Source organism: Phaethon aethereus (assembly GCF_964289735.1).
Source record: "Phaethon aethereus genome assembly, chromosome: 13".
In the NCBI taxonomy this organism is placed as follows: domain Eukaryota; kingdom Metazoa; phylum Chordata; class Aves; order Phaethontiformes; family Phaethontidae; genus Phaethon; species Phaethon aethereus.
In genome coordinates this window covers 7388409-7404608 of record NC_138589.1, presented here as the reverse complement: position 1 = coordinate 7404608, position 16200 = coordinate 7388409, and the positions used below count along the sequence as shown (strand labels likewise).

General features: G+C 38.9%; 1 protein-coding gene across 1 annotated transcript in view; it reads left to right on the top strand.

The window, feature by feature from the left end:
- The window catches only part of TENT4B (terminal nucleotidyltransferase 4B), a gene marked incomplete at its 5' end in the record, with an annotated part of 43330 nt that overhangs the window by 15836 nt on the left and 11294 nt on the right, over nt 1–16200 (top strand). The window contains 4 exons of the mRNA XM_082005848.1: nt 6396–6519; nt 11720–11766; nt 14573–14693; nt 15740–15847. Coding sequence (XP_081861974.1) covers nt 6396–6519; nt 11720–11766; nt 14573–14693; nt 15740–15847 — 400 coding nt within the window. The remainder of the gene's footprint in view (nt 1–6395; nt 6520–11719; nt 11767–14572; nt 14694–15739; nt 15848–16200) is intronic.

The window sequence follows — 16200 nt, the reverse complement described above, 5'->3', positions numbered from 1 at the left end:
TACTATGTGACCTATAATATATTGATATGGTTCTATAACTAAGGGTATAACAAGTGATGGTCAAAGTCTCTGAGGCTTTTAAAAATTGTTTGCTTTATTATGCACAATTTTAGTCCCTTGTGAGGACTGATGTGTCAGTCACCATGGAACTTAACTGCCTGTTAAATCACCTGCAGATGCAGTTGGGTGTTTTTTTCAGTAGCTTGAAACCTAGCAAATATTAAAGGATTTGTCTGCTACAGAGGCCCAGGTGGTGGGGGGAGGACCTCAGCAGATACTTCATATTTACTCACTTCACTACTCTAACATTTGGTTTTGCTTGAGTTTGTAGGTGGGAAAAGAATTTGTGATCTTTACAATGTCTGCTGCTGTTCCCGCTTTGTTATTCAACACATGTAGATGGTAATAGTAATCTAGAAGCTATTTTATTAAGCTCATGGGAGATGAATGTTAAAATTGAACGTTAATTTGGGAAGCTTTTGGATTCCCCATCTTGTAAACTGTCAATGTTGCTTTTAAAATAAATTTAAAAAAGAATAGATGAAATTGTGAGGGAGAGAGGGCAGATTTCTGTGTCTTTCCTCTACTTTAGTACAATTTTGTTCAAAACTGCTTCAGGACCAAGTAGGTTGCCGGTGGGAGAGGGAAAAGCTTTGCTTAGTTCATGAAACTTCTGAAGGATCAGAATTTCCTGATGTAATTCTTTTTTTTTTTTACAGTTGCAAAAACAGTACCATCTTTTTCTTATGAAAACAGCTTGGAAAGCTTCAAACTGAAGTTATTCTCTTTTCTCCTGTGCAATGCTGTCTTTCCTCTCAGGAGTGGAGGGATGGATGCAGTTAGGACTCTTAACTGTTGATGCTTTCAAGAAGCTAAAATACCTCAGGTTCCTTCTTCACATACTTCCCCAAAGACAATTATAAACCTGAAATTCTACAATATTTCTCTTTGTTGCCTTTGATTTTTTTTTTTTTTTTTCTTCAGAGGAAACTTAAAATGGTAGGGACAAATAAACGCTGTCCTATAGGAATTATTCATCTAAAGAAAATTCAGATACAAGAGACTTATTTAGTGCTACCGGGGTGCATCGCAAATATCCCATCCAAGTGTGGATGTAAAATCAATAAACTCTTAAATCAGAAGTGATTCATCTTAAAGCGTAGAGTTTGGGAAGGCAAAAGTCATCTGTGCCTTCGTTGCTTACTTCTGCCCACTGTCTGCAGAGGTTCTAAATGATTTAAATTTTCGTCATTCTGAAAATGAAGCTTCCTTCAGAAAATCCTGCTAAAGAATAAATTGTAGTGCACGAGCACTGTACGACTTTTTTGCATATTGTTAATGTCCATTGTTTTAAATTATTTTCAGCAATGTTGCAAATAGCATTTCTTGTATATATACATACATGCCCAGGGCAGAGGAAGCTCTTTGGGATGGATGAGCAGAATTTTTAACCCAGTCATTTTCAACAGTTGGAGCAGAAGCTAAGGGTAACACCCTGATGAGAGAAATTGGAGCATGCATGCCTGCCTAATTTCTCCTGTGAAATGAAGTGAAGAAGAGCCAGAGGAGAGTGGAAGTATAACACAATCCCAGAATGACAAAAGCAGGAAATTTTTCAATTAAAACTTACTACTCTGGTTAGTATAATACTGCACGTTGGCACGCAAAGACAACGGTTAACTGCTATCCTGTGATTAAGCAAAACCAGTCAGAATTATCTTTATCTCACTGGCGGCTCTGCTTAGCCAGACTGCGCTCTGCTTCTCGGCAGCCTGGGGCAGGCAGGTCCAGCGCACGGTCCCAGCGGCTGGCGTGGCTGGCGAGCGCCGGGCATTGGTGGTGTCGGCTGGCCTCCCCAAGCTGCCAAAATCTGTGAGCTCAGTGGGCTGGTCGTTCGGTCCGTGTCTGGATCCTAGCGCAGAGAAGGGGAACTTGGAGTATCTCCGGTTATGTTTCGTAAAGCGAGATGGCTGCCAGTATCTCTCTTGGTTCCAGCCAAATGGACTTACAGCAATAGCGAGTTGTGCTGCTTTCTGTGTCAGGTAGCTGAAGTGTACGGTCAAGTGTATGTGCTTGCCCACCTAGCTGTCTGTGTGCTGTGCACGTAAAACAGAAATAACGTTTGGTTCATACGTCATTATTTTTGAAGTGATTGCCAGAGGTGCAGTAAGATTCATGCTCCAGAATAACAGCGTCTTGGATATATGTAAACCAGCTTGAGAACCCTGACTTGCACGTTTAGAGCCCACAAGTTGTGCTACAAAATAAAGTAAGGTGTATTCAAACTAAGACAGAAATGTGATGCACTGTGTTCCATTGTACCGCTGGCATCTGCACAAAAGCTGTGGCTTTTCACCTCGACGGCTTGAGTCTAGCAGACTTGCGTTCCTCGGGGTGCTATGCAGTGATGTTATGGTGGGAAGTCCGTCTTGTGATTTGCAGCCATTATTTATTTTTTAATGACGCATCACTCTGTCAGATAAACATAACAGACACCATAAGCCACTAAATTTAGTGGCTTCTCTTCTCTGTATTTCTGTTTCGTCAGTGAAATTCTGATGGAATCGGCTTAACAGGCTTGAAAATGGGTTGTGATGCAGCTAGTACTTTGTTTTAAAACATAGTCAGAGAAAGTGAAAGAGCTGATCTTATTTTATCTTTTCCCCCCATGTTAAGATTTCCTGAAGTACAGGACAAAGGAAATAAATGTAATAAAATGCTGTAATAAAAACAGTGAACTAATGCTCTTATGCATTGCAGAGAACTCTCTCCATGCATCATAAGTAGGTCTTGGGTGTTGGTATGCTTCAGTATGCCTACGAAGCCAAATGAAATATCTCCCCGTGGTGAAATCAGGTTTATTATTAGAGTGTAATTTCCCTCTAAAAACAAGTTTCCTTTTAAGGATTTTATCTAAAGTAACTAATGAATGTAATGGCATTAAATAATAAAATACTGTTACGATGCCAAAAATAACTTCTCTGTCTCTTTGATCTTCATTTCAGCTAAAGCTATAAAGTTCCACCAGAGACTCTTGTAAACAGACTCCATTAATACAAACAAATTGTTTTGAAAAACAGTGACTCTCATAGATGTTAAGACAGTGAATAACCTTGAGTTTTAATTTTCAATACAGCTTGAGTTAACTCTACATTAATTGGAGTCACACCTCTAAGTCATGTTGCACTGCTCTGAAATCTGCATGTGGCTACTTCTGTTTGTCTGGAGTTTAATTAATAATTCCCTTATTTCTTGGCAGCAGCCATTAATGGGCAGGGAAATAAAATTTCAGGTATAGGCTTGAGCCTTTGTGGCTTCTGCCTGCCGTCAGCATACTGGGGCTCTGGGCAGCGCAGGCGGTCCTAGCAGCGCGGAGTCTTGCAGCAGATGAAACACAGATATGTCTGTAGTATTTCCAACTGGTCTGCCGATGGGAACTTTCTCTAGTAGCCTTTAAGTCTTTCTTCTATCATTGAAAAAGTTCAAATTTAATTTTTTCTGCATCCGCATTGTTTAGTAACATTCAGTTCATGTGTAATGTAAGTTTCTGTGTGTTTGCATGCTGCTTAATTTTTTGTTTTGCCATAAAGCTTTACATGATTACCTAAGAATAAGAAGGATCCCATTTAAAGAGATGCAGACATATGTTATTTATGTTTAGAAAAATAAATATATCTGATTCTTACAACATGACATTATTTTATGTGCTTCTAAAGAATGCAACGATTGATATAATTATCTCGATTAAGAGTGTCAGTGGAGTTAATAAAGAGAAGTGCCCTGAGAACTGCAGTGTCTGTATGGCTTGGCCCTTTGTGCCCTTTGGGGACCTCATTTCTGATTGCCTTGTTCTTTCAAAGTTCCCTTATGGGGTAGGGGAACAATTAACTCCCATAAAGTGGAAGCACAGGAGCAGCTGGGCCTGCTAATGATGGCCAGTGTGGATTTGTGTTGTGCCTTACATTGATTTCTCCCCAGGGACAGTCCCTCGGTATTATCCTGGCTCATCTTGTGCCCTTTAAGTGCCCTCAGACAACGTGGTGCCACTCCTCGTGGCACACAGTACATGCGTGCACTCAATCTTGCGCTACTGAAGACATTGCTCTGGGGCAAATCTTGTGCCTTGTGGACGTAACCAGCCCGTTCCAGTCTGCTCCAGCTAGTCCAGAGGAGCAGAGGCAGAGACGGGGCTGTGTTGCTTGATAATTCCCCACAACGTAGCCCACAAAAAAAGTAAAGAGTTTGCCAGACATGGTACGAAGCCTTGAGCTGGCTCCCAGGTCTTCCTGTAAGCTGGTTCACCAACTTACAGTTGAAAAATAATTTGTGTTTTCTAGAGTTTGATTACTGGGTTTTTGCTTGTTTTCCTTGTTGCTCCCGTTTTTGAATGCCACCTTAATGGTCAAGCATGTGGAGAATAAATGAGCAATTCAGATGGGTGACTGGCAGTGGGGATGGAGAGTGGACTTGGTTGTTGGAGCGCTCAGCTTGTCCTTTATCGCATACTTCTCACCTGAATTTAATTCTTGCAGTGGGAGGATAGCTGTATGAAGGTCTAAGTGCCAACATGTTGAACAGCAGTGAATAACAGAAGAACGGGAGGTGGCTGAAAAGCCAAAGGCAGAGGAGTCAGGGGTGGTTTGGAATGTGCACGTTAACCCCAGGTTGTAAACTTCCAAAGAAAAGCAAGAAAGCAGCTGTAGGAGGAGGCAAGGAATTTCCTGGCAGTGTCAAAATAAATGCTGAAAACCGCATTTATCGGTATGAATATCACAGCTGCGTTGTTCAGAACATCCTTGTGGTACCTGAGATGTTGAGCATGAACAGGGCTTGGTGCCACCGTGGCAGTAAGAGAGGGAGAGGAGGGAGATGGCACCTTGCATTTTTGCAGATCTTTGGCAGGGGACAGGGTGTGTTTTATTATAGTTTAAGCATTTGTAACGCTCCCTCTGTAGGTGTCAAAGGAGGAGAAGCTTCTCCAAAGGTTGATTTAGAGCAGCTAAATCGGGTATCTGTCTGGGTCTCCCTTTGCAGGAACTCTGTCAGAGAAGTTTTCAATTTGTGTTAGCTGTAGAGAGCCGGTGGGATGGCCACCAAAAGTTGCTAGGCTTTTATGACTTTCTTAACTCTGTGTGTGTGAAATTCCAATAAATGCACAGTGAAAAGTAATGTCATTATTTTATTCCTGTGAGAGAGAGAAGCTTGTGTTGTTCATAACGCTGCAGTATTGAAGAACATAATGCAGATGGTTTGAGTTCTGTCCCTACCCTGACTCTGTTCAATACAGCTTTCAGATATTTGTATCTGTTTTGTTGGCATGTGTATACAACTTCCAGTTATTAACATTTGATTTATTTAAGTGTGGGTGCAGCAGGGAAGTATTAGATTCCACATCTCATCTACGGGCTTGCTCTTAATAAATTGCTCTCTTGTGATGGTCCCTCAGAGCTTTAAGGAGAAATGCAGTTGTACTCGGTAACTAGAAACAATAAATTTAAAAAACAAAACTAGCTATTACTGTAACGGTCATTGCTGGAAACAAATGAAATTAATTTAGCGACTCTGTGGCTGGAATTAAAGGGTTGTGTCTGGTTTTTCTTAAATATGTTGTTAGTCAAGATGATGATGTGTTTATGATATTACAGAAGCATAGAAATTTGTATGAAGACATTTTATTTCAGCTCTAATCATAGGCAATCTAAACATAACTTACTGACTGTGAAAAGCACATGTAGTAAACTGTCAAATATGTGGGTTAACTGGCTGTCAGTCATTTATTCTACTAAGCCACCACTGCTGCTTGTGTACTACTTATTTTCTTGTTCTGGGGAGAGAGTGCGTGTGCCTTCTCTAGGCGGTAAAAGAAGCCGTTTTTCTAGTTCTAGTACTGGCACGATTACTATCAACTTTTTGAAAGCTTGGTGCTGAATACAGCCTGATGCCTGAAAGTCCCTAGCTGGTGCCAAGGGACTGGCTAGGAAGCATTGGCTGAAAACCTCCTCTTTAAATTTTTGCAAAGTGTGTACTCGGAGCTTGCAGCTGTGTTCGTAGTTGAAGACTGAACCGTTTCTGTGTTACGCTGGCATTAAAATACGGAGTGTGACTTTCAATGTGAATTGAAGGCGATTGGATTTAGATTTGCTTCCACACTTCTGACAAATGCGGTGTAATATTGACCGATGGCATAAGAAAAGTAACATGAGACTAAACGTTACTAAGTGTTGTGAATCTGTGTGGGTTTTTTTTTAATTGCATGCTACTCTTAAACTACCCCTTAACTACATAGGTAACTAGGAGCTTAAAAAGCATGTTTGATTAGAGTAGTTGCTATTTCATTCTCCTGTGGGTTTTTTCCTGACTTTCTGTTCTTTTTTTTTGTTTTTTACCTTTCTCAGTCTTCATGAAGAAATCATTGACTTCTATAAGTATATGTCTCCCAGACCTGAAGAAGAGAGAATGCGGATGGAGGTGGTGAACAGGATAGAAAACGTTATAAAAGAGCTCTGGCCTAATGCAGATGTGAGTAGGACATTGTTCTGTTTGTTAACCTATAAAAGCAACATTTTATGCCTGTTTGCGTTGTGGAGTATTGAATAATGAAAATACTATTTCTTTTTCCATATTAAAAAACACACAGAAGGATTTCTGGTCAAATAAGAGAGACGGTCTTTATTTCTAGAATAATACAGGTCAACATCTTCTGTCACATATAGGAACAAAGACAAGCTAGACCTGCTGTAGTCAAAGAAAGGGCATAAAGTGTGGCAGCATTTAGTCTCATTAATGTTTATTTATGGGAAGGTGTCAGGCACGCATGCGTGCTTGTGAAGTATTGTGTTTTAAAAAAAAAAAATCTTCTGAAAATAGCTTCACTAGTAGCAGGCCTCCTAGTCCAAAGACCTGCAGTCTTGAATAAGTTTATTAAGGTGGAATGCCAGCCATGTTACATAGACCATACTATTTTTAATGGGCAGTTAAACTAAAGTGATATATCTTACAAATTTAAAGGAACGAGTTTTGTGTACAGGAACAAACAAGTCTGTAGATTTGTGTATTGAGCTTAAAATCTGTAATGCCTCTTTCCACTGAAGATGGTTTTTTGCTAGTACTTCATTCAATTGAAACAAAAGTTTCTCCTGTGCAGAACTATGCTTTTTTTTTTTTTTAAAAAAAAAAAGGTTGCATTAAAGAGAAGCCAGAGAAGTTGCTTTTACAACTCAGGATGGTTTTATGGGGACACAGTTGGATTTTTAGCATAAATGAATCTAGTTCAATTGTATCCCTCTACTAACATGGCGTTCATTTCAGGATGCAGATTTGTAGCTGTAGTCATCTATTTGTAGATAACGGTAGTTGAAAATAAGAACTTGTTAGCTAGGATAGCAAACCAAATTCAGACAGCAGAATCTTTAGTATAAGGAAAGCTCTTTGATCCTGCCACAGTAAAAGACAGTGTTTTGACATAAGTGACTTAAACCCACTGTTCATTTCAGATCTTCTTAATCTGTTTGTTGGAATGTGTTTTTAGAAATTGGTACAATATGGCAGAATATGAGTTCTGTATAAGCTATATGTGTGTGGTGTGTAAAATACACTCGCATTTTCAAGGTGGTTCATGTCATTAAGGACAAGGCATTAGGACGATGTGCAATATGCAAGGAGCACTCCCCACGCAGTGGTAGTCGCCTTTGCACAGTTAGAGGGGCTGATAAGTCAGTACTGCATGTGTCTGGTAATTTCCTCTTTGAGCAAAACCAATCACCTTTCCAAGGGAACTGTGCAAGAGACTTCAGCATATCTCAGAGGTGTTGTATAGCTCTCCTCTAACCCAGAGAAACAGTGCTGTAGATGCTAATCAAGAGCCGGAGTGGTGGGCTGCCAGTCTGGCAGGCAATAGTATAGGAAACAGTGCGGGTATGAAACAGTACTTCTATGATACACCCTGCCAAAGTCTTGTAGTAGGGGATTTCACCAAAATAACTGATTGCTTCAGCCTAGAGGAGATGCCGCTGTTTCCTAGACAAGTTTGTGTGCTGCAGACTTAACTAGTGTAACGAGGTGAAGGGATTTACTACCCGGGGATCTTTCTTTGTTACCACTAACACTTTGGATGGGGCACAAGAAATGAGTGCTTCCAGAGATACTCTGTTTGTAGGACAGACTCGATCTGTAAAAGCCAGGTCTTTTCTATTAAAAAAATATTTTTATATATATATGTGTGTATATATATGACTTTGGGGACTTAGAAAATAGTCTTTCTTTAAGCTACTGAAACTGGGTTTTGCAGCCATAATCCGTTGAAGAAGGGAAAGCGAATTACAAGCCCTACCACAAGTGACAGCTGACCACTGGGCTCAGCTGTAACGTGACTGAGGAAGCACACGCCGTGCAGTTGAAAACAGAGGTTCACTTTTTAATTAGTGACAGTTAAAACTGCCATGACCATCTTTCTTCACTGTTCTTGAATATGTTAGAGAGCAAGAGCGTGCCAGTTCCTTTTTCTCAAGGCAGTAACTGCTCTTCAAAGCCTAACTCTACATTTTGTATGCCGTTATTACGTCGAGGAAGAATTCTCCTCTTGTATGCCCTTCTGTTTTCTGGAGGCTAAAAGGGAACTGAATGGTGATAACAGCATGCCAGGTCATAATCTGGAAATTATTGTAATGTTATTTTTCTAATACTTTACGATCTGCTTGGGAACTGAACTGCTGAACTCAACTGTGTTCAACTTTGACAGTCTTTTATTGTAATTTTTCAGTCATCTGAGTTAATGACTAACCTTTTGGAAATCTGTGTTGGTTTAGCTACTTGTAAGATTTAAGTTTTGAGTACGTGCTCTGAGAAGGTGGAGTGTTATCTGGTCCAATGTCCTCAGCTTTAGCTGTAGTGTAAAGTGGTAAGTTAATGTTTAAGCTGTTCGAGTCATAGATGCAGCAAATCCACCTAAAATAAACTTGTAAGTTAAACATACACATTTTGTTTGTAGTTGCTCGCTAAACACGTAGGTAAGACGTACTCTATAAAAATCAGATGCCAAGAAAAGGAAAATCAGGCTTCATGGATCTAAACATGTGCAGAGTGTGTGGAATGTGTCTGTGCATATACCTCCCCCCCTCCCCGCTTAGGAAAAGGCTGAAAAAGCAGATGGAGGGGGGGTAAAATTAGGTATCCTAAACTATTACTTTATTTATAGAAGTTAGCAATTGTGTCATTTGCTCTCTTACTCAAGGGAATGTGCTTAGAAGGAAACATTCCTCATAAGTGAGAACTGTTCTTGGCATCAGCAAGGCTCTGACCATAAGAAAGGCTTTAATTACACTGAAACTGAACAACCCAAAACATTAAACGAAAGCATTTTAAGACAAAGATTTTTGACCAGCTGAATACAAATACCAGTTGACTATTGAACAAATAAGTACTTATACAGTGGAATTTAGGATACATTTGTCATAAAGTCCTCAGCTTCGTGTCTGAGTACTATGAGGGCTCGTAGATCTGAAAAGAGGTAATGTTGCGTACTTCACACACTTCAGTTATGAAAATGCTATGATTAGGAATGGAAGTAGAAAGATTAACTCTATTTAGTTTGACAAACTTCAGAAAATTCTACTTAATGATGTAGAAGAAAGGGTAATTTAAACTGGCTACGGATAGATCTTTTTGTTTTGATGGAGGGATTTTGGTAGCAAGAACTTTCCAAGCTTTTGTGGGTTTCCAAGTTCTGCTGTGCATAGTGAGGACATATTTGGACACATACCGTAATTAAAGCTTCTTCAGGAACTTTGGAATTTAATATGAACAAGTTCGCAGAAATATAAATAGGATAAATAGTAACAATAACATAGAGGAGTAGAAGGAGTCCATTACAGTACTGTGAACTCTTAAGTTATCTTATGAATGCAAATACATATATCTGTCCACATAGAATAAAACCATAATCGTGAGTGTTGGCCCACCACAAAAACTAATGCTCACGTCTCCCAAGTCGTAATAGTGGCCTGTATTCTGGGTGCTTTAAATATGTGCATGGCTACAGAGCTTCAACAGTTTAAATTCCGATTTGATAATAAATCAAAACCCTTTAAAATTTCTGTCCCGATTTCCCCACTCTTCCTCTTCTTCCATCTTTCCAGATTTGATGAGAGATTGAAGTGTGGGTGTGGGTTTCTTTCATAATAATTCAGCATTTCTCATACTCCAAATTATTGTACAACAGCAGATGTTGTCTCATTCCTTTTCGTAAAGGTCATATATGTTATATCAGTAAGTTTACAAATTTCAGAGTTGTTTATTCAATAAAGGCTCTCTGCTGTTCAGCTGTACACAGTATTTTGCTTGATAATGTGCAAGCACATTTAGTTTTTTTCCAAATGTATTGGTGGTTGTTTTATTGTGCAAAAGCACTTTTCACATGTTTTTGGTGGTCAAATAAATCCTGGTTTGACTGAATCCAAAGAGTTTCACAGAGGATGCTTTTATTATTACCATTCTGGATTAAAAAAAAAAAAAAATCATTATTACATTCTTAGCTTTGTGATGCGTTTATGCTTTTGTCAAGATCCAGTATTATATTGATGCTAGTTCTGTGGCATCTCTTGCAGTCTTTTCTAGTTCGAGAAGCTATGAACTTCGAACATTAAATTTACCACCAGCATGTGCTTTTTGTTGAGGATGGGCGTGAGAGGGGGTAAAAAGAGAGAAGTGATATAAAATAATCAAGAGGAAGCACTCATACTGCTTCTTAGTCTACTAAAGCACTAAGATGCTTACTTGCAAAACATCCTCTTTTCCCGTTTCCCCCTTTTTCTTACCTTGAAGGGGAAAAACAGAAGTGGGTCACTCCACATACAAATAGGTGGCAATCAAGCTAGTGTATGAGACTCATTAAAGCAGAATACGCAAGTCTGTAAGGTGGCTCCAGGAAACACATCAGAAGACTGTCTGGTTGAAAATTAGTCCGAATGTGTAGATACTTTTCCTTTGAAGTCTCACCAGTTCCCCCTTTGATACTTAGCGCATGAGTCCGACCTCCCTGTGAGGCTTGGCTAAGTTAATGAGAACGTGGTTCGGACAATGGAAACCTGATCATTTAAACCTCCAGTGCTAGTGAAAATCGAGCACAATGAACTAGATCTGTGGGATGTGAAACTTTCTGATACTTTTTTGTTTGTTGTTTAAGCAGAAATAAACAGAGTTATGCTACTTGCTTTGTAATTCAGAAAAAAAAATGGATTGTTTTGGGGTTTTTTCCCCCCCAAGTATGCAAAGCAACAGAATTATATTAAACCTAGAAAATGTGTTTAAACACTGAAGGGTATACTTTGAGATAGGAAAGCAAAAAATAAATTAAACTGATACTGGGTTGGTTTTTTTTTTAGTTCTATCATTCTTAAGTGTTTTTAAATCTTCTGGTTCATAGTTTTTTGACAAATTTGGTCATGGTAAAATTTTTTACATTACAAAGAAGGTTTTGTAATGGAAAAGTCAAAGTTATTAATGTTTCATGGGTAACAACAATGAAGAGTAGCCGTTTATACTACATTGAAGAAGTAAGTGCTTTAATAGAAGAGAGTATTTCTGTTCAGAACGTGTCTGTTAGCAATACCAAAACGTACCAATGGAGGGTAGCAATAACCAGCCTTTACAAGCAACTTAATAGAACTTGTTTGTCTTCTGAAGCTGAAGATTTGTTTTCATATATCCTTTTCTTGTGTTTCAGGTGCAGATATTTGGAAGTTTTAAAACTGGTCTATATTTACCTACAAGGTTAGTAATTTTTCAGTGTAAATTCCATACAACAGAAAAGATAGTACGTTGAACCTGTACTCCTGTCGTGACTAGTCTGATCTCCCAATATCTGTGTTACATGTGGGTATACTTATATTAAGAAAGTGTTAAACTATTAGTACTCTGCAAAGTGTACAGAAAAATAGTCATTAAGATATAATACATGTGTCTATATAGATTTTGCATGTATCAGTAAAAGATCTGAATTACCGTGTTGTCAAAAAAAGGCTTATTCTGATTTGGCTTCGTTAAATGACTGAACCAAAGGAAGAGGTTGGCTTTAGTAGAAAATCTAAATTTTATCTCCACAGATGATTAAATTGAAACATTTAACATTACCTTGTTAATGATAATGTTAGCACTGAAGATAAAAGATTATGTACAGAATTGTTTTTTTCTTTCAGTCTTCTTTTGTGAAATCTGTACAATAGTCAACATCTACCTTTTCCAAATTTATTACTAGTTTTCATAAAGAAAAGTCATTACTCAGTGACACCGGTATCTTCTGTGTGGAAATTCCAAGTATTTCTGACAGTTAAACAGAAACAAAATCAAAGACTTAAATGGCTGCAGGGGATAAACACATTTAAATAGTGTAAGTCTGAGGTTAACACTTGAATTCTATACTTTGGGAACATGAGGAATTAATATCTAGTACTGACTGCAAGTGATGGATACCTGAGTCGTCATCTTATCTCTCTTTGGAAAAGTACATGACACATGCTTTAGTGTCTGCTTTAGTCTAAGGAGTTGCAGGAAAGCTGAATTGCTCAGTTTCTGTTTGGAAAGTCAGAAGTAAGGTGTACATATACACGTTATTTTCACATTTGGCCTTGTTTTTATTCATTTCAGATAGGCTGGATTAAGCTTGATTGGATGCTGATAATGTGAGAGAGATATTCCTATCCACATGACAAGTATTTGCTTGATTGATTTGAAACTGATGCGACAAAACCACTTTGCTGTTGTCTGTTTGATTTCATATATTGCCTTCCTCCATATTTGTTTGAGCTGAGTTTTCGGGGGAGAATAAATGCAGATACTTCATGTAATACATAAACCCCCAAAAAGCCTTTCTGTGGCAGTACTTGCCAGATGTTCGAAATAACCAGCATTTGAGTGTCGGTAATTAATTTACTGTTGCCTCTGTCCCTTTGCCCTAGGTTTTCCTTACCTGTCAGTGACTGCATAGTTGATTTAGATTCCAGGTTCTGGGATTCAGAAAGACCCACAGTGTGGTTTTAATTCTGTTACTCTGTGTTAGAAGTTTCCTAATACCCTTTTACTTAGGCTGATATTGAGGGGTTGGGCACGAGGTGGTTTAGCTGCTGGATCTCTGTTACTTTGCAGGCAGTATCTATACTCAAGGTGACAACAGAGCTGCCTTTTTTCTCTTGGTGTGCATCAGAAAAATGTACCCCATTGTTAAATGTTGGCATCAGTAGCGGGCTTAACACTAATTTAGCTCCGAAGAGAAGTGTCCAGCAGCATTTCCTGCTCTCCAGGCAGGTTTTGAACATCGTTTTCTGAAACCATCTGAGTGCTGCCTGTCCTTGTCAGCTAAACGGTATGCGGCTGAACTTGCCCGCTGCCGGCACCGCTTGTCGGCAGCGGTGCTTCATCTAATGCAGACGTAGCTCTTTGAGGTTGCTAAAGCAGGGGTGTTTGTGAATCTGCAGACCTGTAGAATCTATAGGGGGTGGGGAAAGTATTCCTAAATTTTTTTGTGTTTTGTGTCAGGCAGTTTTCCGTATCACTGAAGAGGCCTGCTGATACAACTATAGGGTTTTATGCTCGCCTGCTTTGTGTTCCCAGCCAAGCAGGGGAAACAAAAGAAGTTGTTGAGCAAAGAGGAGAAGCTCAGGATCTCACGGTAGCCTTCACTGGCTTCAGTTTGGACGCCAGTCACCTTTTGAAATTGAGTTTAGGCATTGAATTAGGGTGTCAGCTCCCTGCGTAGTCAAATGAATGTGTATGTGCATAGGGAGGAAGTGTAGCAGGATGGAGACACCGCTGCAAGGACCCGAGTTAATGAGTGAAGTTAATTAGATGGCTTGATCTTTTTTAACAGCTTGTTGCTTCCTGAAGTCAAAGTTGCCACATTTTCCTTTCTCTTTCCCTGTTCCCTGTTCTTGGCACTACAGGTCAGCTGCTCTCCATGTGCCCACTGGTGCTCTCATCACCCACAAAACCAACTTGGAGATGCAAAGAGGCCGGAAATTACTCCAGAATGTTTTGGGTTTTTTTTAAGGGAGGGGGGAGCTGGTTTCTGCCAGGCCCATTAATATGTCGGATTAATTTGCTGTGGATTAGACAAACACCAGACCTAGAGGAAGGAGGAGACCCGGCCATGCGCCTGGGAGTAGAGGATGGGGAACAGGACTTTCCCTTTCAGTGACAGGCTGGTAAATCGATGCTACTGATTAATACAGCCCAAAGGCGGTGATTCACAAGAAGTTAACTTCTTGCTTCGAATCACTCTGGAGAAGCTGATCCCTCCCTGCTGCTGGTGTGACCTGAGGAGACTAATCTCAGGCTTTGCAGCCCCATTGATTTGTGTGTGTGTTTCTGTCCCCTCCCCTTGGTAACCTTGAAATGTTCTGTATTTCCCCAAGTGTGAGAGTTCATCCCCACCCCTTTCATCAGAAAATTAAGAGTTAATTATTTGGTTAAGCTGCATTCTGTCAGCTTAGATGTGATAGTTACGTGTGGATGTCAGTTGTTTATCTTGTAAGCGTATTGGCCTTTTAATTTGAATAAATCTATATTTTTCTTTCCGTTTCAGTGACATTGATTTAGTCGTGTTTGGAAAATGGGAGACATTACCTCTTTGGACCCTGGAAGAAGCTCTTAGAAAGCACAATGTAGCAGATGAAAACTCAGTAAAGGTTTTAGATAAAGCAACTGTAAGTTTGGGGGAAGAGGGTATTTCCTTGTTGTAAGCTAATTTTCAATCAAAGATCTTGATTAAAAGGATGAATTTTCATAAGCAGAAACTATTTTATATATAAATTTGAAAAAGAACCAATAGAACCTTTTTATTTAGTATGGTTTCTATTACTGACAATTTAATGGATAGTGCTCAAACAGAAGCATTTATTCTGTTGGGGATGATAATCTCATTTTCCATACTGCACAACATACACTTGCTTTTAAGTGAGATTATACTAGTCATTGTTGTGAATCAATGTCATTAGACTTGTGAATTTCTGGGCTGAGTTGTACATAAATAAATTATTTATTTTTTCTTCCTGCAAGTAAGCAAATATAATACATTTTCACATAGAAGTAGTAAGTAAAGCCTTGTACAAATATGTAGTGTTACATCTTGTGCACGATAGGATTAATTTCATTATAACTTCCTACCTTTTGCTAATGGTAAGAGTATATAAGAGCGATGGGGTTTAAACAGATGTCTAATTGATGGCTAGTAGTAGAGAGAGGTAATTTGGAAACCACTCAGGTGGAGATACGTCAGACTGCTCTCAATACCTTGTGGTGCTTGTTTGAAGATAATTTTGTTGAGGAATCAATGACCCACAATGACACGTGAGTGTGTCTTTTCTTAAGAGTATGTCTATTACCATTTATCTTTATTTCTTAAGTGTTTGTCTCCCTCTGGTGTTTGTTTTTGTTTTTCCCACTAGAGCTGTGCTTCTGCACCAGGGACTGACTGAAAACAATTTGAAGTTAATCACTTTGAAGATGAAGTGTTAAGTTCTGTTAATCAGGATAGTAAATTGAAAATAGCATTTATAAGCTAGAAAATCGAAGTTTATGCAAACAGACTCATAAGGAGAGTGAGTTCATAAATAGACAGGAGTCTATTTCTCTGTCTACCTTCCCTCTGCAAATTCATAAAACTTTTCAGTTTTACTGGTGCATATAAGTATGAATGAAACCAAATGTGTCTTGTAAATCTCTGCTGACTTAATCTGTCTTTCTTTTGCAGGTACCTATTATTAAACTGACAGATTCCTTCACTGAAGTAAAAGTTGATATAAGCTTTAATGTACAGAACGGGGTTAAAGCAGCACAGCTCATCAAAGATTTTATTAAGGTTAGGCAACACTATAATAGAACTACAGAGCTGAATTTTCAATGACTTAGTTTGATTTAGTTTTGACTGCATCCTTACTAGAGATACGCTGTCACTCTCTGTTACTTTTTGTTGTCCGATACTACTGTGTGATGTTCTTAGGTTTTGAGATATATTGCCCTAAAAGGCATGAAGATAGCAAAATGTACAAAGAAAGTATGGAGAAGTTACAATGGTACAATGACTAAGGAAGATGCACTAACACCTGTCTTAAATGTTCTGCTCTTCTAACTCTGGTTCCTTAAAATTAGTAATAACCACATGTTCCTAAGAAGGTAGGAATAATCTTGTTCTAGATTGAATATTGTTTCAGC